This window comes from Nipponia nippon, unplaced genomic scaffold, assembly GCF_047370975.1.
Source record: "Nipponia nippon isolate SJK-2023a ecotype South Korea unplaced genomic scaffold, ASM4737097v1 scaffold_2, whole genome shotgun sequence".
NCBI lineage: Eukaryota > Metazoa > Chordata > Aves > Pelecaniformes > Threskiornithidae > Nipponia > Nipponia nippon.
Window position 1 is genome coordinate 1,578,948 of NW_028262336.1, and position 23,456 is coordinate 1,602,403.

The following is a 23,456-nucleotide window of genomic DNA, read 5'->3' on the forward strand; positions in this document are numbered from 1 at the left end:
ATATGTATATTCTGTGTATATATACACTAGTGTGTATATATACATATATACACACACACGTATATATATACACACATGCGTATGTGTGTGTATATATACATATCTATATATCTATATATCTATATATATATAAGTGTTTTCTCTTCCAGGCTAGTGAAAACAATGTGGTGCATTGGCGTTTCCCTCCCCTGCCCCCCAAGAAAATAATGACAATTGCCTCTAAATGAGCGAATTAAAAAAAAAAAAAGAGTCCATTTAAGCTGAATGGTGTGCCTTCCTGTGTAAGGAGCCTGGCCAGTGTTTGTTACTTTTGCCGTGGATATGTGAATTCAGAGCAGATAAGTATAAATCTTTAAACTTGGTATGTTTGTTTGAAGTGACAGGCCTGGTTGACACAGGTAATATTGTTGTCATATATACTTAGACTGTGTAAGGCATTTGACTGGTACTGCATAATATTTTGACTGAGAACTAAAACAATACAAAAATCAACATGGCACACATTAAATGGATTAAAATGTGGCTAACTCATAGGTCTCAATTTAATTTTAAACGGTGCTTAATTGAGTGTATTTCCATCAGGATCTTCCAGCAACCAGTTCTTGGCCTTGCTCTACTTAGCCTTACTAATAGGTTGAAAAGGAACAAAATCTACTTCTGACAAAGGCTGCAAATTATGTGGGTACGGAAGGGAGATCAGACTTGTGAATTATGAGAAGAACAGCTCGCTGATACAGACTGATCAGAATTACTTGTTAAGCCAAGAGCAAGTAAACTATTTGCGTTTTAATAGAGCCAAACGTGTAGTGTAACGTTACCCATCTAATAAATAACATTCAGGCCACAGGTGAAGGACTCTGTCTTGGAGGAAAAGTGCCGCTGGAAGAGCATGAGGATCATTATACGTTATCGCTTGAACGCTACTCCCTAACACGATTCTGTGTGGCTAGTGTAACGCTCACAGGTACGAAAAGAAATCTTTAGTAGAAGGGGGGAATTTATATTAACTTTATATTGGGCATTGGTGAAAACCCTTTTTTACAGGAATGCTCTCGGTGTTGCTATCAGCAGTTAAAAAGGGATGCCAAAAAATTGGGAACAGCAATGACTGTAAAAAGGTTGTAAGTTCCATTCAGATGAGAGACGAGGCACTTTTTTAGGCTGACGTGATAGTAACAAGGGTTATGTCCCCTGCTAGAAACGTTGAAACCAGTATTCTCTGCTTTCCCGAAGGATGTGCTGCTGCTCCAACAGGAACTATCTCGGAGAACGCCTCTAGCTTCCACTTTTGTGAAGGTCACACTGCGTTTTGGATGATCTGTTCTTGTTTTGCGTGTAAGTAGGAGGCAACGTGGTCTCGTGTGTAGAGGATAGGCCAAGGAGCTGTTGGGGTTCTTGGGTTCTTCTCTTACCTCTGCCCTGTAGTGTGTAGTGCCAGAAAAGCGACCTCACATATTTTCTTCTTCCCTTATCCTGAAAATTGAAATTAATGCATTGGTTTCTGTCTGCTTGTGGAGATCCAGTCTGAGCACCTTCCAAAAGCCCCACAAGCTGGTAAGGTGTAAAGATTAATGAGAACCAGGGACCTCTGAGTTCTTGCAGCATCAGTGACGACGTGAAACTACTACACTAAGGTTTTAACAATGTCTAATTTTATACTGGACATTAGAGAATGGAAGATGTGGGACTCCCAGGAGTTGTTATCTAGCCGTCCTGTTCACAGACCTGTAATGCCTTTTGGGTGTTGCGTATTTGTTGAGGCAGCAAACGGGAGCTATCGTTCTTTCAGTTGGCAAAGCTCCCAGTGGAACGTGGCCGGCAGGGTCGCTCTTGGATTCAGGAGGGTGCGACAGATGGTGGGGCAGAAGGTTACTGAAGGCTCACTAAGCCAGGACCAGTGCTTGGGGCTCCTGGGAAGACAGCACAGACAGGGAACTGCTGCCTAGAGACTTCAGCCAGTTCTTAAATTCCTGTCTTGGTTCCTTAATGCCAACCAACTACTGGTGGTCAGAGTCCCTTCACTTAAGCCTTAAGGGAGGGGAGGAAGGCACTGACCGCGGAAAACCTACATGTTCTTGAACCTGCATTTCTGTAACTATCAGCGCCGAGACTGTTAGGAAGCAAATCCCACCACCCAGTCCTAAATGTGACAGTGCTCCTGGTGATGCACCTCTGTGCTTCCCTGAGGATTTCCAGAACGGCTGTTTTACCTCTGTGCCAGCTTTAAGTAATTCCCCATGTCTTCTTGTGCGCTTCCTTTGCTTCGGGGATTGGCACAAGACATCATCAGTACTTTTCCCATGCCAATTTTAGCCAGTAGACGTGAAGGTCTTTCTTCAGATTGCCTGAGTTTTAGTAGGAAAATAAACAGGACCTCTTTTATGTACTGCTGCGGCCATGTCCATGGGGCTCTTGCCTGCTCTTTTGAGGCAGCGTTCAAGTTGGCAGATGGATCATTGCGTTGGGAAGTACCTGTTGCCTCTGGAACAGGTACAGCAATATGGCATGTGGATTGGTAATTTGACTTTTTTGAATAAACGTGAATGGTGTTGCAGACCGAGCCAAAGGGGAGAAAGAAAACTAAAAACTGTTCTAAGGGCTTGGTATGTTCTTCTCCATCAGGCACTATTAAAAGGGTGTAGGCTAAAGCTATGAGCTAATCGGGCGATGATAGGTGTATTAAGTTCTCCAGTTGGCTACGCTGGCTGCTTAGGCCAGAAACGCGTGCTGGTTTGTAACCATTGTCTGTGTTTAGAAGTGCTTTCTTGGAAGCCGTCGCACTAGGAAAGAAGTGGTTTCTTTCATTGCCTCCCTGAGAAAGACTTACATCATTTTTCTAGTACCCACCTACTTGCAAATGTTTGGGAGCAAGCTGGAGGCAGCACAAAGCCCAAAGGCTCCAGCTCTTATTTGAGGCTCTGGAACCGATGTGGCAGCTGAAAGAAAACACAAATGTGCGCAGCGATGCACAGGTTTTATGGTAGGTCCTGAAATGGTGGAGGTACCGGAGTGATAGAAGGAAGGACTTCTGCATGGAGCTTCTGTCAAACCACTGGACTGGAGTTCAGTTTTTGAGTAAACTCAAAAGAATTATAGAAATGTCAGTAAAGTGAAAAACTGGTGATCATTGCTGCTCAGGGGTGTTGCTTTCTAAGTGTTATTTTACAGGGTTTTTTATTAGAAATGCTTTACCAGCTGCCTGGGTCCAAGTAGTTTTATTTCCAAAACGAGATGAGGTACCTGCCTGCTCTAGTCACAGAGTGCTCTCAGAGGTGCTTACTGGAAGGGGGATATTTTTGAGAGATGCAGGGTTTTAAGCTCTGCCGTCACAAAGCATAAATCAAATCACAAGTTTCTCTTCATGGTAACCCGAAATACTGTCTGAAGCGCATGTTCTCCTTTCTGGTCTCATTTAATACATAAATGAGCACAGGCACACAATCTGGGAAGCTTTTTTGGCTCCCGCCGGTGTGCTTACTAGTGTGGGAAAGAAGCAGAGCCGTCGCGAAAGATCTGCTCGCATACCTGCAGTGGAATGAAGCGTGACTTAGGTTCAGCGCTAATGAGCGGACAGATCTGTGGAAGCCCGCGCTGTTTGACAGCGCACTTGCGATAACTGCCTTACAGAGGATCTGGTAACAGCTCGTGGCATCGTCTGAAGTTTATAGCTTCTGTGGCGGAATGGCTGCACAGCTTTTTTGACTGCTTACAGCTCATCAATGCAAGCGATACCCAGAAATGCAACTCCTAAAAAAGCGGACTGCAGCAGTTATTTTCTAGCTCTAGAGGAAAGGACAAAGTACTAGAGAAGACTGCACTGGATAGCTTATTGCTTCTCTTTTCCAGGTACAAAGACACGATTTACCCTGCATTTTTTAGTAGGGCTTTTAATGCTTTTTCAGCAATAGCGCTAATTTTTAGTAGTACAAAAAAAAAAAAAATCAGGAAAAAGTTTTAAAGAAAAAAACCTGCTTCCCACTATCAGGAAGTTCACAGACTAAATCTGCCAAACACATCTGCCTCTTCTGTTCGTGGCGTCCCCAGTTAGCAGGCAGTCCTGGGAAGTAACCCAGTTTCAGACAGTCCTGACAGTCCCAATCTACATTTCCTTCCAAACAAACTGAAAGGAGAAGGAAAAATACTGGTCTCCAGTTGCAGCGGGCTGTTCAGCACGAACAGTATGTGACTCTTCTGGGATGAATGCCAGAAACAGGACTGGTGGGAGTTGCTCTTCGCAGGTATTACTGCGTCTGCTGCTTCTAAAACTCGAGGCAGATGATCTTTAAGCGAGCTAGTATCAGGAAAGCACGGATGACAATTTAAAGGGGGAAACGTGCAAATCCAAATGAGGTTTGGAAAGAAGAGCTCAGCAGCAGAAAGCAGGGATACCTGATTGACTTTCTCGTACTCGCGTGTCTCTAAATAGTAAATCTGATAGCTCAGGTTGAAGCTGTTGCTCAGTAGTCCCCGAAATACTCATCTCTCTTCCCTTAGCTTGGACATTCTCTCATGTCACTACCAGCTCTGGTGTAAAAACCATTAGGTTTTTATCAAAAGGAGGCAGTTCTTCACAAAAAGTAATCCTTCACTTACTTAAGCAGATGCAGCCAGAATATATTGGACCTCCAACAGGTAAGCAGGCTTTCTAATAACTTAACGATCATTCGGATGATGTTAATGCAGATCATACAATTATTCCTGACTCAAGGACTCCCCTAATAATTGTTCTCTCTTATACAGAGAGGAACGTACGGAATATTTTAGGCAGCCTGTAACAATATAGAATACCTATGGCACTATTCTTCATGAAGGGACCTGAAATAGTCAGCGATAGCAGATGACTGCCCGGCAGAGGTATTTTGTTTGTACAAGTATGGCTGTGCAAGTGGGAACCGAATGGGCTGTCCTTTCCTGTCCCAGTCATCTTCTAAGTGGTAAGAGCGGGCAGAAGACGTTGTAAGGGAGATTGGTACCACGAATGCAGGTACAGCTCCTGCAGTCTTTTAAAACAGATGCTTAGTCTTGTGCATAGCACAGGTGGGAAACAACTCTTCTGTCTATGCAGTTTGCTCACTTGTCCTGTTGCACTAACTGTGAAGACGACAGCTTCAGGAAAGGAGAGAGTGTTAGGAAAAGAAAATAGGTATTTCTGGTTTTAATAATTACAGGATAACGTATTCATTCTTTCTTGAACATGAGAGTACAGAATTAACATGCAGGAAAGATGTGACTGCATCCTCCTTCCAGTGCTGAAAAGGACATCAGCTTTTCTTCCCCAGCCCTTGGTCTCTTCATTTCCCCCTCTAAGGTTTAGCAGAGGCACTCTGAGTAGCTTCCTCTCTCCATTGAGCTTTCTTCTCCAAGTTCATGCTCGTAAGAGATTCATGCCTTTTTACAGCCTACAACATAATGACAAAGCAAGAGCAGAAAGTATCACCTAAGGGACCACGGAGATGAAACTTGAATCAGTACTTTACAAAACAGCTGGCCTGTCCTTACCAAGGCACAGTTCTGTCAGCTTTAATGCCAGCCAGAGAGAGGGTGAAAATAAAATATCCATAGACTATTTTGGCTTAAACTCATTATTTCTCTGGGAATAAATTAAACCTTGTTGTTAAGGCACTAGCAGATGTAGTCTGTGCTTCTGGTCAGTATTTAATACTAATTGCTGGTCTTCAGAAGTCAGAGGTACTGGAAGCAAATCAGAAGTTAAACATAACAGCTTCCAGCTGCTGTCCTCCTCTCCTTCTGGTGTTTGCATCCGTACTACTCCAGTCTAAGAGGAAGATGCTCTGGGAACCGTCAGTGTTTGATCTCTCCTGCTAAAGCCAGGGGAAAACCTTTCCGCTGTTCTGTGTCAGAGTGCGGCATCCTTTTCATTTTGATAGGGGAATGCTGACAAGTAGAAACGTCACTTGACCCTTCCATAGTTCACAGTGCTGGGGTTGACACCCTGTGCCTAGTTTTAAGGTTTCTCTAGAACACTTAGTAGTCTACAGAAGCCAGACCTGAACGTTGTCATCAGAAGAACTGCTTCAGAGAAAGGCCGCATACAAATAAGGTTCTGCCCATGTAGATGCTTTAGGCTCAGGGTTTTCTGCTTCCAGTCATCCTTAAAAGAATGTGACTGTGTTTCTGTTACCACCGTGCTTTTTATCAAAAGCGACGCGACAACACGCTGCCCAGATTGTATTCCCATTCCTTGACTTTGAGACTAATGCTGCGGAGAGGCTTTAGCTTGGCTTCGGTGCACAAAAAGCGCTCCTTGCTTCTTTACAGAAATACCATGAAGTTAATAGTTCACCAGCTACGTTAAAAAGCACGTAAAATTAAGGCATGACTAACCTTCGCTGCACTTGGCATCTTAAACTTTACGCTTCCTCACTTTGGATGGTGCAAATTAAATCGCAGACCTAGTTCTGCCATATGCTGAGCTTCTTCGATACCTTGCCAAATTCTATGCAAGTGAAGGATACTCGGCATCGACAGGACTTGGGAGCTTTTCTAGGAAATATTGTTTGTTGAATCAAAAAACTCATAATTTGAGAAAAGTTGTGCCATCCACACTAAAGGAAGACTCTTTTCTAGTGCAGTTAAAGGGCACAGAATTACTACTGACCATCTCCTCACTGTTTAAAAAGACTTTGAGAATTCTCAAGTCTGGGGGGAAATGTACTCATTTGCTATTTCCATTATATGGAGCCTGTGAGTGTTGCAGCGCGTAGAGGGGCATTTGTAATACACCGGCGGCCCAAGGAGCGTTTACCTGCCTACCGGATCCTCGCAACGCAAGGTGCTCCTTCCTTTCAAACTCTCTCAGCCCGTCAGCAAAATTAAAAGAGTTCAAAACAGCGCAAGCTAAAATTAAGTATGGCACTGAGAAAAAAAGACTCTTTTTTTTTTTCTTTTCCCCCTTTTAAAGGAAGCCTAGGCGGTCCAACAGTCACATCACCCTTTTCTGACTTGGAAATCCATCAGTGACGGTCACTTCTGGGGAACTAGGAGGACTTATTTTTAATTTTTGCTCAGTGATAAAATGGGAAAAAAACCCCAAACAAACTCAAACCAGTACTAACGATGCGTCGGAAGAACCGAGGAGTTTATGTGAAGATTGATTTGCGCTCACCAGCCAAAAAATCCGTGCTTACCTGCTTCCCTTTAATCACCATGAGTATGCATCCCAGTATCGTCAAGGCAATCATTACGTAGCTGAACTTCACACGCAGTGTGGTCTTTGCTGCTCTGATTGTTTCGATCCTCAAGAAATAATAATAAAAGAACAGACTTTATGAGAGACCCAAATAAACCATTTGGCTAATTGTTTGATTTCTCCCGGCATGCTATGTAATCTGGAATAAAGCCAACCGTACTTGGCTCTTCTCACAAAAAGGTTTTACAAGAACGGGAAAGGCTGATCCCCCGCTACCTTGGGAGGTGCTTGGTCACCAAGGAGCTCCTCTCAAAGTTGGAAACCAACCCAACATTTTTAACTTTTGGTTATTTAATTGTTAAGAGACAGTGCTGCCTTTCTAGACCTGCAGAGATGGGAGGCTGCCGTACTGAAATACGTGCGTTCGCTATGGGGAGAACAGGAAAAGGAGAGGGATGCATTTACTAATAATCCCCTACTACAGGCGTTGATAGTGCTACAGCTCACACGCTGGCTCCTGAACGCAGTCCTCCGCAGAAATTCTGAATAGGACTTGGTAAAAGACCAGTGGTTACCACTTCCCTCCTGCTAGAGTTGATAGCCTTAAGGCAATCTGTTTTCCGAAGTAACTAAGGAGGCATGGACGCTTGTAAGCTTTCCAACATCAGCTTTGGGCAGAGGACTCCTTTAAATCTTATAATTTTTAAATTTTTTTTATTGCAGGGGGCTTATCTAGCCGCACCAGTAGCTATACCACTCCTTCGGGAAACCTGCTGCCTAGTGTACTGTTATCTTTTAAAAACCAGCCATCTTCCACAAGAAGAGTATCACTGTATCCTTCCAGCTGTACATATGACGAGTTAAAACAAAAAGTCATTTATTTTAAGTTAGGTTAAACTCTGGAGATCATTTTACCCAAATGACATCCCAGTTGCAGCAAATTCAAAGTTCATATTAGAGGTATCGATGCCAGAAGGGCCAACGAAGCATAATGCTTTTAGATGGGCTCTCCACAATAACCAGAGAGCTGTACCCTATATATTCAACTCTCCTTGCAGAATTTAGAGCAGTTGACTCCCTTCTCAAGGAGATCTAATAGTCTCACTGATGAAATTTGTCATATTCTAAAATGACAGATGACTTAGAGAAGCATCGACATCACGTGAGGAAAGAATAAAGGCATCAAACTAGGCAATTATACCCCCAAAGCAACAGGGACAGCGAAAGTAACGGAATTGGGAAGTTATCACTGTACGCAAACGTGAGTGGATGTGGAATCTTTTGCCACGTTTTGACCCTTATACGTGGAGGAAAAAAAGATAGGGAAGGATCCACAATAGTTCAACGTGGTAAATCACACAGGAGCTGAGAACTGAAGGGAGTTTTGTTCTTGGTTTTGAAGAGGAGGGCAAGAGTGATTTGATTACTGTTCAAAGTACTGATCCCAGTACAAGATTTCTGATCATAGGGAACACGTCCATCTACCGTGAAAGTAATAGTTAAATTTTCCTTCCAGGTTGTTTTTGCTAATCATCTGCGATGAACAATGTGGGCGCAGGCTGCGATTAAGCTGAAATGCACAGAAGTAGGACTTAAAAAACTTTTTATTAGTTAATTTTTGAAGTACCTTGGGTGTGTTAGAATGCACAAGAGGAAAAGGTAGTTCTCTGAACGCAATTTGCATTTTAAATCGATTCAGTGGCCAAGATTAACCTTTGTTTCATAAATGAGTTACTTCCGATCACCGCATCTTGCAAGATTCCTGACTTCTGTCGCAAGCCCTTACAAGCCACTCTTAATTCAGCTTAGCTTTTATAGTTCTCAGTCGTCGTCTTGGCTTTGGCTGAACTATTTGCCTAAATAAAAACAAGAATTCCCTGTGCACTTGCAAAAACGGTCAGCTTTTATCAGGAGTTGGTTTGTCCTTTCAATAAACCATGGAAATGACTTCAATCGCTCTGCTAACTCTGTTTTCTTAAAAACGCTCATAACAAGTGCCTGGTATGCAAAAATGTATGAACTGACATAATAAGTTTTAGTAATTTACACCTTTATGTATTTCAAATGTAATTTTAAGAAAAATGATTCAATACAAAAATAGAAGAATTAACTATTAACCATATTTATCCATTGTGATACATTTAGAAAAAACTTAGATACATGGGTGGGTTTTCAATTCCCATACTGCGCATCCAAACAAACTGAGCATCTGTCTCTCGAGGGCAGCTACGGGGTTTGCTTACCCAAGCAGTACAAGATTTACTGTACCTTTTTAATTTAAATAAATACATATATATTTAAAAGCATTACAAGCACGTTTTACAAGATAACCATACTACCACCAGGAATGTTTTTTAAACTAATAATCGCCTTTTGTTGTTAAGTTTGATCTTCCTTTGAGACAGGCAAACTACAACATCCAGTTTTATTTTCTACTTTTCACACAGGGCAAAGCATTGACATTTGGACTCCACCAGCAACAGGGAAATTTTGACTATATATATATATTTTTTTTTGTTCGGGAGCCTTTCCACTGTTTGTTAGTTTAAATTCCAAGAGTAAAGTAAGTTGGCCCATGCCCTCCAGACATTCAATACTAATAAATGAGTTTCAGTTATTTTTATCATGGCTGACATACAAAGAAAAGCACTAGAAAAAGCTCATGCTAATATTTGCAAAAAGCTTTTTTGATTGGGAGAGAAGAGTAAAAATTAACTGAGGTGTGATGTTTTTCTAATGAAACAACTGATCGATGCCAGTCATCCCTTCAGAAAAAAATCAGAAGGGCTGTATTATCTCAGCAAGACAGAACTGCTCAGGTCATCTCATCTACAAGACGATACCCCAAACACGCCAGCGTCAGATTTCTCAGCTGTGAAAACCCATTCCGTTTAAGAAGAGTTATTCTGGAGTTGCATTCAAGTAACTTATTCCTGCGTAGACAATGTCTCTCTTACAGCTTCAAAACCGGCACTTACGAGACAGTCTCTGGTATATCCTCGTGTTTTTTGAAATGGCCTGCCCACAACAAAAATCTTTTCTCCCAGTCTGTAGGCTTGTGTCCAGGCACCCTCAAAAGAGACCGACCTAAAAAAACAAACAAACAAACAGACAAACAACCACACAACCAACCAACGCCCCACCAAAACCAACAGTCGGAGAAGATGAATTGCCACAGCTGTAATGAAACCAGTTAGGGCGAGCAATGCGGGATTTGAAGTCTGACTGCTAGAGTTGGTTAGGGAACAAAGAGTGTATCACAGTCAGATTAACAAACCTGTGAAGATGGATTAAACTGAGGCCACGTCAGGAAAGCCAAATCTTGCCCAAGACCTCTGTATTTGCAGCTCTAAATTTGCAGAACCTGCTCCAGCATTTAAGCTTCCTAAGCTGCTGTGATATTATATAGTTTTCCTATTACATTTAAATGAGTTTAAAGAATAAATCAAATGGAACTGGTACAGAAAAAACAAAATGCCACACCACTGCATCACGGAATGATAACTTTTCCAGGGAATGTAAGATTTTTATCTTATCTGGAGGTATAAACAAACAGATGACCATAGGCCCTTCGTTTTCAGCTCAGTCTTTCAAACTCCATATAAAGCATTCAGAATGTAACGCGGGAAGGTTTCCATACATACCGTACCGTTAAAATCTAGCAAAGACAGCGCAGAGATCGACAGCTTTCCCACCCCCACCTCCCTTTCAACAAAAAAAAAAAAACCCAAAACACCAGCCCAACAGCGGGGGGTATCCTGTATGGCTCTGTGCTGCCTCGTGGCTTCATGAATTACCTAGGAAGCAGGGCGGATCGACGGTGTGCTGGCAACACCACGTTATTCAGAAACATAAAGAGGGGCTAAGCGCGAAGAGCCACGGGGCTTGGGAATCCCGAGTCAGCGAGACGGCCAGCGAAACCCCGTGTGTAGGAGCGGGAAGCAATTCCAGTTCACAGGGAGAAGACGGACGCCAACCCTACCGCTACTGCTGCGGAGCAAGTCCTCGGGCTTTCACCGAGTTTTTGGCAAAACGGTCAGAAAGGGAAACGGCATTATTGGCAGTGATTCGGAACACAGAGCAACCCAAAAGCGTTACGATGCCATGGTATAAAACCACGACTCCGGCATTTTGAAAAGCGTGTGAAATACTGATCCCTCATCTCAGAAACCGTTGGAATAGAACAGGTACAGAGAAAATCAGTAAGGACGAGCCCAGGTATGGAATGGCCACCATATAAGAAACAATATCACAGACTGAGACCTCTGGCCTGGAAAAGCGGTAACTGAGGCTCCCTCCAGCGCAACCGAGGGCGCCGGAATTGTAAGCGATGTTCAGTATGGGTTATAACGAACAGATCCTGGTTTGGAAGGGGCATTGAATAAAGGAGCGTCGGATGGAAAATAGCACGCGCCAGGTTCAAAAACAAACACAGGACTGTACTTGTTTGCTCACAGCATGTTTCAGCTGAGGAATTCCTTCCCAGAGGATGTGGACGCTAAAAATACATCCAGCTTCAGGAGATCGGGCAAATTCATGAAAGAAAAATCCAGCGAGGACCGTTAAACGCAAAGATGCCACCTCTGGGACAGCAGTCTAGGGAGAAACGCGATGTTTGCCCTGTTTCCGCACTCCTCCCTAGGTCCTTGCTATCGGCCACCGTTCCTATTAGCCTCCACAAAAACGTACGGGACCTCCTTGACCGGCCACTACAGGAGAGGTGACACTGTTAAGGAGAACTTTGGTCTTACCCAGCACAGCTGCATTATGTTTTTAACACAGAATTATCCAAAATGCTTCGCATCTGTGTGCTCCTTTTATCTAGCATCAGTAGGCCATGAAGGGGACCTGCTACACAGGGAGTCTGATGAGAGCATCCTAACTGTCCCATATATATTTCACTATATATAGTGAAAAAATGTTTCGTGGCCTGAGCTTCACCTGAACGACTCCACCCTTAAGCATGAACTAAGCCAACGATTCAGACCGACTCTCTCCTGCAGGGCACGTTCAGTTTTGCGAGCAGCTGGAGCTGGTGGCACTATGAAAAACTGCAAAGGTATTTTCGCTCGTACGGTGGTGTTAAACAGCGACCGTTGACGTGGGGGTTGAACAGTGGGTTCCGGAGCACAGCTGGAGAGCCTCAATGGGGGACTGCACGTCAGAGAAGATACTGGTGACCTGCTAGAAACTGAAAGCTGTGTTATTGTCACAAGAAGAAATACTGACCCCTGGCTTTGTAAGAAAACAAGAATCTATTGCTAAATTTAATGCTTAGTTTTTTTAGTCTGAAGAATGGAATTCCCTCTCACAAAATCAGAGACATTAGCATCTATGTCAGCTAAATTCCTGTTCAGATGATTGCAGCCTGGATACCTAAATATTTCGTGGTATGAAAGATAACGTGATTGTTACCAAAAACTCTTACTTTTTGGCTGAAGTTGACTTTCTTCCTGGGGTTTAACGCAAAGCCTTCTGCTTATCTTCAGATCCGCTCCTTTAGGCATCCTCAGAATTGAGGGAATATTTCTTCCCAGCAGTTTAACAGCGCTACCTGGAAGAGAAAGCAGAGGAAGGAAAGGAGCCAAATCGAATTCAGAACAGTAGAAAGTGAGAATACTAGCTTTTAAGTGTGTTTTTTTTTTAAACACAAGAGAAAAAAGAAAGAAAAGCAATAGGTACAAATCTAATACTATGCAAGAAACACCAGATTTAGGTTGTAACAGAGTCTCCCAAAGAAATTACAGCTTGACTCTGTCAGCTACGACTTGAGCTTGCCCATTAACCTTATGCAGAAAAACGGGAACGCAAAACTACAGCCTACAAGCAATTTCCAGCACGCGATGCCCGTCGCGATGTCAGGGAACTAGCCTATTCGCGTGCTTCGGCAACACTTTGGACGGTGCTATTCCACGGACCGCGCGCCAGCGTCCCACCCATCGTGCCACATCCCCAAAGCAAGGCACAGGCTTGACAAGCGTCAAGAAAAAAAAAGCAGAATTTTGCAGTACTGAGACGCCTACTTTGCAGCGCGCTCAAAAAGGCCAGGGCACCTTATGTAGGAAAACGCGCTCTCAAGCAAGAGCTGCTAAGTCTTTAATTCACAGAACGAAAAAATTCTGAGGGGGGGGAAAGAATCTCTGAAAGGCGAAAGGGCGCTTTTAAAAATATAAATTGAGTTCTTTTTTTCTTCTTTATGCTGGCTGAAAATGTCTCTCCTCTGAGAAACACTCGCCCTTTATTTTCTAGGCAAAATACAATCCAGCTCTGCAAAAAAACCATAAACGTGCGTTTACAGGCGGCCCCCCTCAGCGACACCAAAGCCTTCTGGAGATCTTCAGAGAAGGGGAAAAAGGCGCAAGTCCATCCCTCGCCCTTCTCCCAAGCCAGCCCGCAGGCCGGGCCCGGGCGCTGAGGCTCGGCCGGGCCCGGGCGCCGAGGCTCGGCCTGGCCCCGCCGCAGGCCCGGGGCCGCCCGCGGGCCGGGCCCCCCGCTCCGCTCCGCGCTCCCCACCCGCAGGGCCCGGCGCCTCCGGGGCCCCGCCGCGCCGCCTCGGGGCTGACAACGCCGCTTCCACCCGCCGGCGGCCCCGGCAGAGGCCGGGCGGCTCCCCCGCCACCCCATCCCGCCGCCGGGGCGGTCACTCACCGGCGCGGCCCCACATGGCGCGGCCTCCCGCCCCGGCGGCGCTGCCTCGGCCCTGCCCGCCGCCCCTCAATGTCACCGCTGGGACCGCGCCCCGCCCCGGCCCCGGGATTGGAGAAGCGCGGCGGAAGGCGCGGACCCCGCGTCGGGACCGGGACCGGGACCGGGACGGCCGCGCTACCGCCCGGCCCCGCCCCCGGAGCCCTCCCCGCGCCGCGCCGCGCCGCCAGGGGTCGCCCTCGGGCAGGGCCCGCCTCGCCCCGCCCCTCGCGTCATCCCGCCTCCCCGCCGGATTGGCCGCCGCCGCGGCCCTCGGCCTTTCCAGTATGGCGGCGCCCAGCGGAGCGGCGAGCTGCGAGGACTTCGCCGAGTTCCAGGTGACACGCGTGGGGCCGGGGCGGGCGGCGATCGCTCCCGCCGCTCCCCCGCGGCGGCACCCGGCCCGCTCCCGCCACCTCCGGGCAGCGCTGCGCGGCGCCGGGGGAGCGGGCGCCGCGGGGAGAGGGGGGGGGGGGAGCGGCGAGGTCACCCCTCCCCGCAACGGTCGGGATGCGGCGGCGGCGGGGGCAGGGTCCGGCCTTCCCCTCGCCCCCAGCGGCGGGAGCGCGGCAGGGGATCCCCCTCGGGGTCCCTTCCCGGGGCGCGGGGCGGGGGGGGAGCCGGCGGCGTGGGCGCCCCCGTGGGGCGGAGGGAGCTCGGTGAGAGCCCCCACGGTGTGAGGCGGGGATGGGGCCCTGCGGCCTGTCCGCGGCGCGGGCGGCTCTCGGCGGGGAGCGGGGCAGGGCCGGGGCCTTCGGGGTGCCGCTTCCCTCCCTCCCTCCGGTCCGGCCTGGGCCGCTTCCCTCCCTCCCTCCGGTCCGGCCTGGGCCGCTTCCCCCCCGCCCGCCCTCCGGCCTGTGCTGCTAAGGAAACTCTCTGGTTTGCAGCACATACTCCTGCGTGCAGAAGTTATTTGTTGGGTGGGGTTTTTTTGCTGCTTGTAAGCAATCGATGTAACTTTCTATGAAAAGACTTACAATATTTTTTGCACTGAGCTTTTCTCAGAGATATAAGCAAAGACTTCTATTTTGTTTTTAATCCAGGAGTTGCTCAGGGTGATGAGGACAATCGATGACAGAATCGTCCATGAATTAAACACTACGATTCCAACAGCTTCCTTTGTGGGGAAGATCGATGCTGGCCAGACGTGTAAAGAGCTGTACCAGTCTGTGAGTGTGCGCTCCTTCCACTTCCAGCTCGCTTCCTGATGTTTTATTATGTGCAGGGGCCAGTAGAGCATCCTCAGTTTCTAAGTGAACCACTGCCTTGATATATCGTGCTTTATGTATCCATAACTGGCACGCTCAACGTCTCTACGCAGCTAAACCACGCACATGTAACGGCCGCTTTGGTTTAAAACCACGCGGGGAACCGGTTTGTTCTGCAGTACCCATCCTTCGGGGTGCGCTTCAGGCTTCAGCGGATGGCGTTAGCCCAGTCTCCTTCTAAAAATGGGTGCTAGCACACTTTTGTGCTACTTTGCAAAGTAGTATGCAAAGTACACCCCCTGCTCGCGTGTATCTTTGGATTTTGATCAAGTTGGTAGCTGCTGCTCAAAGCAGTGTTGCTTCCAACACGTGGATTATAGAGTCGAAGGGATTTCTATAGGCATGGCAGTACCGTGACTTTGGAAAGTCTTTCTTAAACTTGTAACTCCGAGGCTTTTATTCTCTGCTGAACTAGTTGTTGTGACTTTCTTTCTCTCCCCACTTAGTTGATGGATGCTCACACCAGCAGAGAGAGAATCATCAAAAACTGCATCGCTCAGACTTCCAGCATAGTGAAAACTCTCAGAGAAGAGAGGGAAAAGGCCCAGGATGACGTAGCGTTATTAAAGCAACTCAGGAAAGAGCAGACAAAGGTGAGTGGTGGAGCTTTTTAGAGATCACGTAGCGAGGAAGAAGAGGGTAGCCTTCCCAAATGGAAAGACCGGTGTGATGGAGAGAACCTGACGGGGGTCGTGGCTCAGGCTGTCTTTTCCAGGGTTCTTGTTGGCTCGTTTTGTGAGAACCATTTCCCCTAGCCCACAAGACAGAGCCACTTCTATCCTGCAGGCGGAGCATTTTCTGAGATCCCATTGCACAAATGCTGTAGAAGAAGGTGTCCTTCCCCGCGGTGGCCTCTGGCCATCGCTGACTAACACCACTTAGCGTACAACTTACCTGCAGCTTGCTTAGTCCTTTCAAAGTGCCTGAAGGTTCATTTTGCCTTTTTGAGATCTTGTAAAACTAATATATATGCAAACGGCGAGTACGGGTGCCAAGATGCGAACACCAGAAGATAACAAAATACGGCTTTTGTGTGTGTCTCTCGCACCACACGGTTATGCAGCCTTAAAGCCGTCCCCTTTCATCATTGCCCTGAGGAGCATCGTTCTTACTCGGTGTGTTAACTGGAGTTCCTGTCCTCTACGAGGAGCTGCCAGGCAACCTTGAACTCCACTTAACCAACATTTTTGTTGTTTAGTATTTCTTGGATTAATTTTTTGAATACCTTGCGATGGTGTGAGAGAGACTTCTGGGTTTGCGTAAGGAATTTCAATGAGCAAACGCCCTCTCAACCTTCTGGCCTCTGGATGGAAAGTGTGCTTCCCCAGCAGTGATCTAGGAGCGTCAGAAGTGGAGAAGGGAACCCCGCTGAGGTTCTTGCCCCCCTTCCAAAGCCTCCTTTGCCGGGGAGAGGATGTGTAGCTCTAGGAGTGGATGCGAACTCTCGCAGGGATGCGAACTCTTCCATTGATTTCTCTTCCAGACCTGCTCTGCATGGCTCCTGATCACTTCGCGTTTTCTCCCACGCCACACGCTTGCAGCGCGTACCAAATAAGACTGCTTGCTTATTGCGTTTCTTGCATACGCTGCCTAGGTGTGTCTGTTGTGTTCAGCAGTTTAGTGAGCCTTCCTCGTAACAGCCAGATGTTCCGTCATCATATATATATATATATATATGGTGTCCTAGATCCTGGTGCAGCTTTCCCTGCTGCAATACTGGAAGCCTTGAAGAGATCAGTCCTGAATTTTCCTGTTGCAGTGCTGAACTTCCTCAAAATCCACTTGCCCCTGCACTTCCACGAGGAGCCTGTTGTAGCCCCTGTTTCAAAGAGCAGCTGGATGCTGATGCAGTTGCAGTTAAAGGGCTTCCTCAGCAGAAGCTTTGAACTCGAGCATCTGATTTTTCCCAGGCGTTGAGTGAGTGAACTGTTTGTTCATGTGCTCTTCAGAGCAGTGCTCTGTCGTGAGCTCAGGTTTAAAGAACCAGGTGGCAGGTGAGTGGTTTTATTCTTAAAGCCTTGCTTATGGAACTGCTAACGAGCATCCATATTAGTTTGGAAAACTAGAATGGTAGCTTAGTGCTTTCTACAGGTTTTGTTTGTGGAGCCAATTCTTTAAGCTGTTTACTTAGTGAGCCCAAAACCTATCACTCGCTAGGAGTTTCACAATGATAATGTTTAATCATTGGAGGTGATTTCAAATGTTAAAAGCAATCCATGATTTGGAAACATCCCAGAAATCTTTTTCATGAGCTGACCTCAAATTTGCACTTGTACTTTATGAGGTGGTGTCCCCCTGCCTTTTTTTTTTTTTTTTTTTGTTCTCTGTGAGAGTTGTGTTTTTTCTAGTACTCAAATAAGCTATCTTGAGAGAACATACCCTATATTTAAGATTATGCATTTCAAATATATATTCCCTTGGTTGCAATACAGATCTGTTTTCTCTTGTTATTTGTATTTCTCTCATCCTGCGAATGGTACAAACGGGAGGACTTTATCCAAAATTATGACTTCTGGGTCACTGAGTAAGAAAACTTGGGAGTAGTGTCAGTCCAGCAGCCAATTCTTTTAGTCCACCTACACCAAAACATTTGATTATTGTATTAATTTGTTATCATCTTAGTTTACTTGAATGAAGTGTCATAAAATGTCCAACCAAATAAATTCTGGAAGTCCAAAACATACAGCATAATGATTATTAGCTTTATCAAGCAAATCAGTAAGGCTTGCTAAAGTATCAGAGTATGTTTTAAAAACAACAACAACAAACGCCCCTGCATAGCCATGTTGAGTAACGCTCTGTTGCTGTTCAGGTCTGCAACGCTAAGGAAAAGGCTAAAATAGTAGTTTTGCGTAGGCTTGGAGTCACAGGCATTAATGTGACAGTCCAGATGACTGGCAATCTATTCACATCCGCCAGCAGGAAACACCTTTCCTGGAGCTGCTAAAGATCTTCTGAGTGGGTATTTTATAGAGACTAATCCTGGTCATCTCGTCACCCTGTTGATGCTGGCTTGTTTTTTCAAACAGTTTGGGGTCCTATTGTAGGTAGAAGTTGATCCAACAACTGCGTTAGCTGCGTGTGTCTGGACATCTTACTTGGAAGGTTTGGTGGGATTGCTGTCTTAGCTTGCACCCCTTCACCAGCTCTCCAACTGGAACCACGGATTTAAAGTGGATCAACTCTGATCCTTAGCCTGTTGTGTTAAAGACTCCAACAAAAATACATCCTAAACGTAAGCAAAAATGGCAGATGGTTCTTACATCTCCTACTGTTGCTTCAGTAATGTCTGTCAGATTACCACAGGACACCTGATGTGTCACAACTGTCTCAACGTGCCTCTTGGAGTTTCTAATGGGTGCAAACCAGATTCTTACATTTCTCACGGGTCGAGTGAGTGCTCAAGAGCTGCGCGTTGTGGTGGTTCTTGCCAGAGTGTTGGCATCCGCGTAAACCTGATTTGTCCTGCTGTGATCACATAACATCTTTACAGGTTCAGATAGCGTGAACGTACGTGATCTGTGCTTGTAAACCTTTTTTTTTGGTCAGTGCACAGAGCAGACGGCAAAGGAAGCAGAGGGGATCTCTTTATCATCTTAATTCTACATCCAGAACCTGAGATCTGTGTGTTCAGTCCTATCTTTGCTGCCGGCTCCCTGTATGACTCTAGGAACGTGTGTAGGGAAGAATGCCAACTCAAGGCTGCAGAGCCAACCCTCAGCATTCCCTGTGCCGAGAGCTTGAATTAGGTATAGTTATTTTTGCCTGTGGAGCCATTAACGTTGATCAGTTAATTGCTAGCAAATCTTGATGGGCGATATTTAAGAACGGAGCATTAGTGATCAGGGACTACTTCTGCCAGGCTTGCGTTGCGAGTCCGCCTTCACCGTGCCCTGCCGGCTTCAGCCTGCCCCGAGCGCTGGCTGAACGGAAGGGCCGGACTTTCGGGATGGTTGCGCATCCCAGCCTTCAGTGTGCACCATCGGAGGGGACGCGCGCCTGGTACTGGGGTTGTGATCTGGCAAGTTGCAATGGTGGTAAATACCGAAGGCTGCGGGGAGGCCTGGTTGACAATAACCTCTTTATCTGTTACTTTCCGCAGTTGAAATTGATGCAGTCGGAGCTGAATGTTGAAGAAGTGGTAAACGACAGAAGCTGGAAGGTACTCAGTCATTTAAAATAGCCGTGATGTTCTGTCGCCACGGACAGTCCTGCATTGGAGGTGGGGGACCGGTGCCTGATGAGGCAGGTTAATTAGAAATAGGTGAGGGCGGTGCTGGGGGAAATGTTTCAGATCAGTCATTTTCCTGGTTCTGGGCGCAGAGAGCAAAGCTTTTCCGTTGCACTGCAAAGGAAAGCAAAGCGGCTGATTTAGGGGGGAGGAAGGACTGTGGAGTTCTCCCTCTGTAGATCCCTTTCTCCGCCTTGCCCAGTGGCTAAGGGCTTTGTAGACTTTTCCATGGTGGCCTGTCTGAAAAGCTTTGCTGGGCCTCTAAGGATGTCAGTGGGATGAGTCTTGCAAATCCGGCTGTGTTTGGTACTGCTCGCGCTTCTGAGCAAGCAGAGGCCAGGGGAGGGTGGGGCGGTAGAAGCTGAACCTTCTCCTGATGGAGCTTCTGCCGGCGCGGAGGGCAGGCTTGCCCTTGCTCTCCTGTGTCCGCCGAGGGGGCAGATCCCTCTGGATTGATGGCCCCAGGCGCTGTCTTGTTACAAAGCGATCTTAACATTGAGCTTAACTTCTGAGGTGGCTGTATTCTGTTGCTGCAGCGTTTCACATCTAGCATCCTTTTCTCATTTGTTGTAGCTTTTCAGAGCTTTCAGTACTGTATAGAGAACCTCCTTCCCTCCCTAAAAAAGGCTTTTTGCAAGTAGCCAGTACTAGCTGCAGCTCCCTTTTTAATCTCTACTTCAGGATTTTAGTCCTCTAGATTGCATCGGCATAAATGCAATACAGCTTGTGTATTCTTGGAGGTCTAGTCAGCACAATACAGCTCAACGCAGGCCGATTAGATGGGCATCTACGCGTTTTTCCAGGTATGCTTTGCTGTCAGTACTGCCTCTGTACGCTCTGACAAAGCTAATCACGCCCTTAATTAATTTAAAGCCAACTCAATATGACTAAGCAACACCACAGCCTTAACAAAATGCTGCAGGCCACCGGTGGCAAACATTTTATGGCAACTCTGCCGTCAGTTTTATTTAAAAGGGGTGGGGGGCAGACCCACCCCACGCTCTCTCTTTTCCGAAGCCCTGAGTTGGCACCAAAGTTGGCACCGATGCCAGCGATTTCCTGCAGCTGCATTAAACTTCTGCTAGTGACAGGAATGTCCATTTTTTCCTGACGATGGAGAACATTTCGTTTATAAATAGAGGTACGCATGATACAGGGATATCTTAGCCTGCCAGTGTTTAAAGTAGGGCTTGAAGAGAAAAGTATTTCTGGGTTTTATCTCCAGCTCTGCTATTGTCTCCATCTAAATATAGGCATAAACGTCTCATTTAGCTGCCTTTTTAAAGTATTTCACTGAAGGAGTTAGACCCAGTCATAGTTGTGGATCAAATGCAATTTGTTACTTGGAAGTGGTTATTGGTTTGCAGGTGAGGCCCTCTGCTCTTTTTTACTGCTGCAGGCTTTTAGTTGGAAAGTACGCTTACGTATTTACGTTAACCCTAACCCACTGAAAACTGATTGGAAAAATCTGATTAGGAAACAGAAAGTTATTTTTCAAACGCTTACTCTGGGTAGCTGTAGCGATAGTGGCGTACAGAAAGATGCTGCTTTATGGAAATGCATGCGGCAGAATTTTGTTTGGCTGATACCAAGCAAGGAGTTGACTTCCAAAACCAGACACTTGCGTTAGTCTCTGTGCAGCACCTCCCCACTGGACCTTGTCGTTGGAGTGGTTTGCATTAATACGTAAAAGACAGCAAAATCAAACTTCTGCTCAGTAACGTGAACGTTAAGGTTTCTCAGGCACCGCTTTCCCGTCTGAAAAATGGGAACAGCACTTCGCAGGGAGACCGGTGGAGTTAGTTGGCCTGAGTAACACGCTGAGATCCGCGGGTGGATGATCCTAAAAGCGGGAGGCAGCGTTAGGAAGATTGTGGGGTTGATCTTCCTTCCGTGGGCTGCAGAGTTACTGTTAAAGAGGCTTTACAAGCTTGCGTGATAGCAAGCTGGAAGCTGCGATTTTTTTTGATGTGTTGTTTGATGCAAGAGACCCTTACAGTGTTCTAGAGCGTCTTTCCAGTACCCTTTAAGGCACATATGCCCTTAAAATGTCTTTGACAGACAACGGACAGAATTTGTTTAGCATTAAAATGCTTCTGAATGGGAACCCTTTGTGGCTCTTAATTTCTACAGCTTCCTTCTGTCACTTACCTGATCTCAGACCTTTACACACTCCTGGCTCTTCCAGAGGCGGCCGTTGCATGTGGTGAGGTAGTGGGACAGGCTGCCTGCGTGCGTGTGAAGGAAACTACATCGCAACTTCTATCATCTTCTGCAGTATGAAGCAGTTTCTAATACGTGTCTGTTTCTTAAAGTAAATCGGAAAATAAGTTGAAAATGACTCAAAAATTGTTAAGAATCAATGCTAAAACTAATGCATGCCGCATTTTGCTGAAGTTGCCGTAGGTTCTGAACTCTGAATAAGGAGATCAGCTGTAGAAGTAGAAGATTCTAGGAAGATATGGTTTGAAATAATGTATTTATATAAATGCGATGCATAACTTTCCCAAACTTACAAGACCCCTCGCTTTGCCTGTGAAGCCAGGGGGAGAGTTCACAAAACTTGACATCCTGCAGATCGCAGGCATCCGGATCTAAAAAGTCTCTGGGCAGCTTGGCAAAACGTGCTCTTGCAGGGGTGCTGGTGGGGGAACCAGTAACCGCCAGTGCCGCAGCCTGGTGCTAGGTGGTGCTCGTGTCGCTTTCCAGGACGCGCACCGGACACAGTTTGGAGCCAAAATGATAAATAACTAAATCGCTTGTAGAGAGCACCTGTAACTTTGGTGTGAGCCTGTGTTGTGCTTTCGAGTCAGGCTGCCTTACTTTAAATAGTCACATTTATTGGCCCTCCTTAGGGTAAGCAGCCTGCTTGGCAGGGCCTGCAGTTCAAGCTACGTGAACATGACCTTCAGTCGCTAGGTCTGTGTGCTAAGTTTTACCCAGCGAAGGTGCCGGAGGTGAGTGAGGCGAGAGCAGCGTGCCCTTTGCAGTAGGAGGGCTGGCAGCATCAGCGCCTGCGGTCAGATAACCAAAAGGGTGAACGTGGCTTCCAAGAGCCCTTGCACCTCTTTTTAGCTGTCACAACAAAGTAAAATCCATTTGCCTAGGGAAGAGAAGAATACAGTGTCCAAATGGGAATGTCAGATGGAATTTAACAGAACCCAGCCGGTCAGGAACCTTTCACTGATAATTTCCCTCTTTCTTTAAAAAAAGAAAAAAAAAAAAAAGGGGGCATCATCATCTTTGAGGATAACAGACTGCCAGGATTATAAGCCTGCCTTATCTGAGGGAGAACATTTTTAGTGCTGTCCAGCCCCCCAGCATCAGGCTGCAAACTTTGGATTCACTACAGCCAGGAGAGAAGGTGAATGGAGCCAGATGCCTTGGTGAGTACCATTTATTGGTACAGCAGGGCTGGGCAGCTCAAGAGGGGTGCCACGTGAAGAGATGGTTGTCTGAACTAGTTCTGAACTCCTTACCGTCTCCTGGATGAGGGCTGATTTGCTTTTGCTCTTCTGTTTTGGTGTCTCAGGTATTTAATGAGCGTTGCCGAATTCACTACAAGCCTCCGAAGAGTCAATGATGTGGGGTATTTTCCGTCAAGGTGGTCCATAACCATGAGAGCCAAACTGGAAAGAGACCTTGGGTGAGCTGTATTGGGACCCTCCAGAACCAGTAGAACCCAGTCTTGTTTTGTTTTGGACCTACTTAGCTGAAATCTCAAGGTTGAAATGATTCTCCTGTAATTAAGAGAAAACAACTCATCTTTTGTACAAAATACGCGAACAAATGAGTTTTATAGTATTAAAATGATTTTCAAATGGAATGCGAAACTGGCATCTTTCTTGAACTTCTACAGCTCCAGCAGTCCTAGAGGGGAAGAAACAGTAAAAACCAGCTCTGCGCAGGGAGGACAGGTCTCTCCCTGAACTGGCGCTGGCCAAACTGTCAGGGAACACGGTGTGTTTGTGCGAATGATCTACTAAAATCCGAAAGGAAATAAAAATTGCAGAATGATCAGCAAGCGTTGTTCTGAACTACTCCCCGCGAGCAGCATTGGTTCAGAGTTCATGTGGATACGGGTTTGGCGTTGCTCCCCCAGGGCTGACAGGCAGCATCTGTC

The 23,456-nt window shown here is 46.4% G+C and overlaps 2 protein-coding genes across 8 annotated transcripts; one reads left to right on the forward strand and one right to left on the reverse strand.

Annotated features, from left to right (window-relative positions):
• Nucleotides 1-5,140: 5,140 nt before the first annotated feature.
• FAM162A (family with sequence similarity 162 member A) lies at nucleotides 5,141-13,932 on the reverse strand. Its single transcript, XM_087757438.1, has 5 exons — nucleotides 13,799-13,932; nucleotides 12,579-12,704; nucleotides 10,129-10,237; nucleotides 7,149-7,257; nucleotides 5,141-5,399 (listed from the first exon to the last, which is right to left on the reverse strand). The coding sequence occupies exons 1-5, from the start codon at nucleotides 13,812-13,814 to the stop codon at nucleotides 5,304-5,306; spliced, it is 456 nt and encodes a 151-aa protein (XP_087613564.1). The 5' UTR covers nucleotides 13,815-13,932; the 3' UTR covers nucleotides 5,141-5,303.
• Nucleotides 13,813-23,159, forward strand: MIX23 (mitochondrial matrix import factor 23). 7 transcript variants are annotated; one of them, XR_015704707.1, is made up of 6 exons: nucleotides 13,813-14,172; nucleotides 14,878-15,003; nucleotides 15,549-15,695; nucleotides 19,205-19,324; nucleotides 20,015-22,719; nucleotides 22,866-23,159. XR_015704707.1 is itself a non-coding variant. In XM_087757433.1 (5 exons), the coding sequence occupies exons 1-4, from the start codon at nucleotides 13,813-13,815 to the stop codon at nucleotides 19,283-19,285; spliced, it is 714 nt and encodes a 237-aa protein (XP_087613559.1). In that variant the 3' UTR covers nucleotides 19,286-19,324; nucleotides 22,866-23,159. The 7 variants fall into 7 exon arrangements, 3 of the variants coding, with proteins under 3 accessions (XP_087613559.1, XP_087613558.1, XP_087613560.1); XR_015704708.1 differs by having other exon boundaries at nucleotides 22,547-22,719; XR_015704709.1 differs by lacking the exon at nucleotides 20,015-22,719 and having other exon boundaries at nucleotides 19,205-19,366.
• Nucleotides 23,160-23,456: the final 297 nt, after the last annotated feature.

Excerpts from the sequence above, each read along its gene's own strand:
- FAM162A (XM_087757438.1), bottom strand. Across the intron at positions 10,238-12,578 it reads AAGTCAACTTCAGCCAAAAA|GTCGGTCTCTTTTGAGGGTG; the intron begins GTAAGAGTTTTT and ends TTGTTTTTTTAG. Across the intron at positions 5,400-7,148 it reads TGGTGATTAAAGGGAAGCAG|GCTGTAAAAAGGCATGAATC; the intron begins GTAAGCACGGAT and ends ATTATGTTGTAG.
- MIX23 (XM_087757432.1), top strand. The coding sequence starts at position 13,813 with ATGGCGCGGCCTCCCGCCCCGGCGGCGCTGCCTCGGCCCTGCCCGCCG. Across the intron at positions 14,173-14,877 it reads AGGACTTCGCCGAGTTCCAG|GAGTTGCTCAGGGTGATGAG; the intron begins GTGACACGCGTG and ends TTTTTAATCCAG. Across the intron at positions 15,696-19,204 it reads TCAGGAAAGAGCAGACAAAG|TTGAAATTGATGCAGTCGGA; the intron begins GTGAGTGGTGGA and ends TACTTTCCGCAG.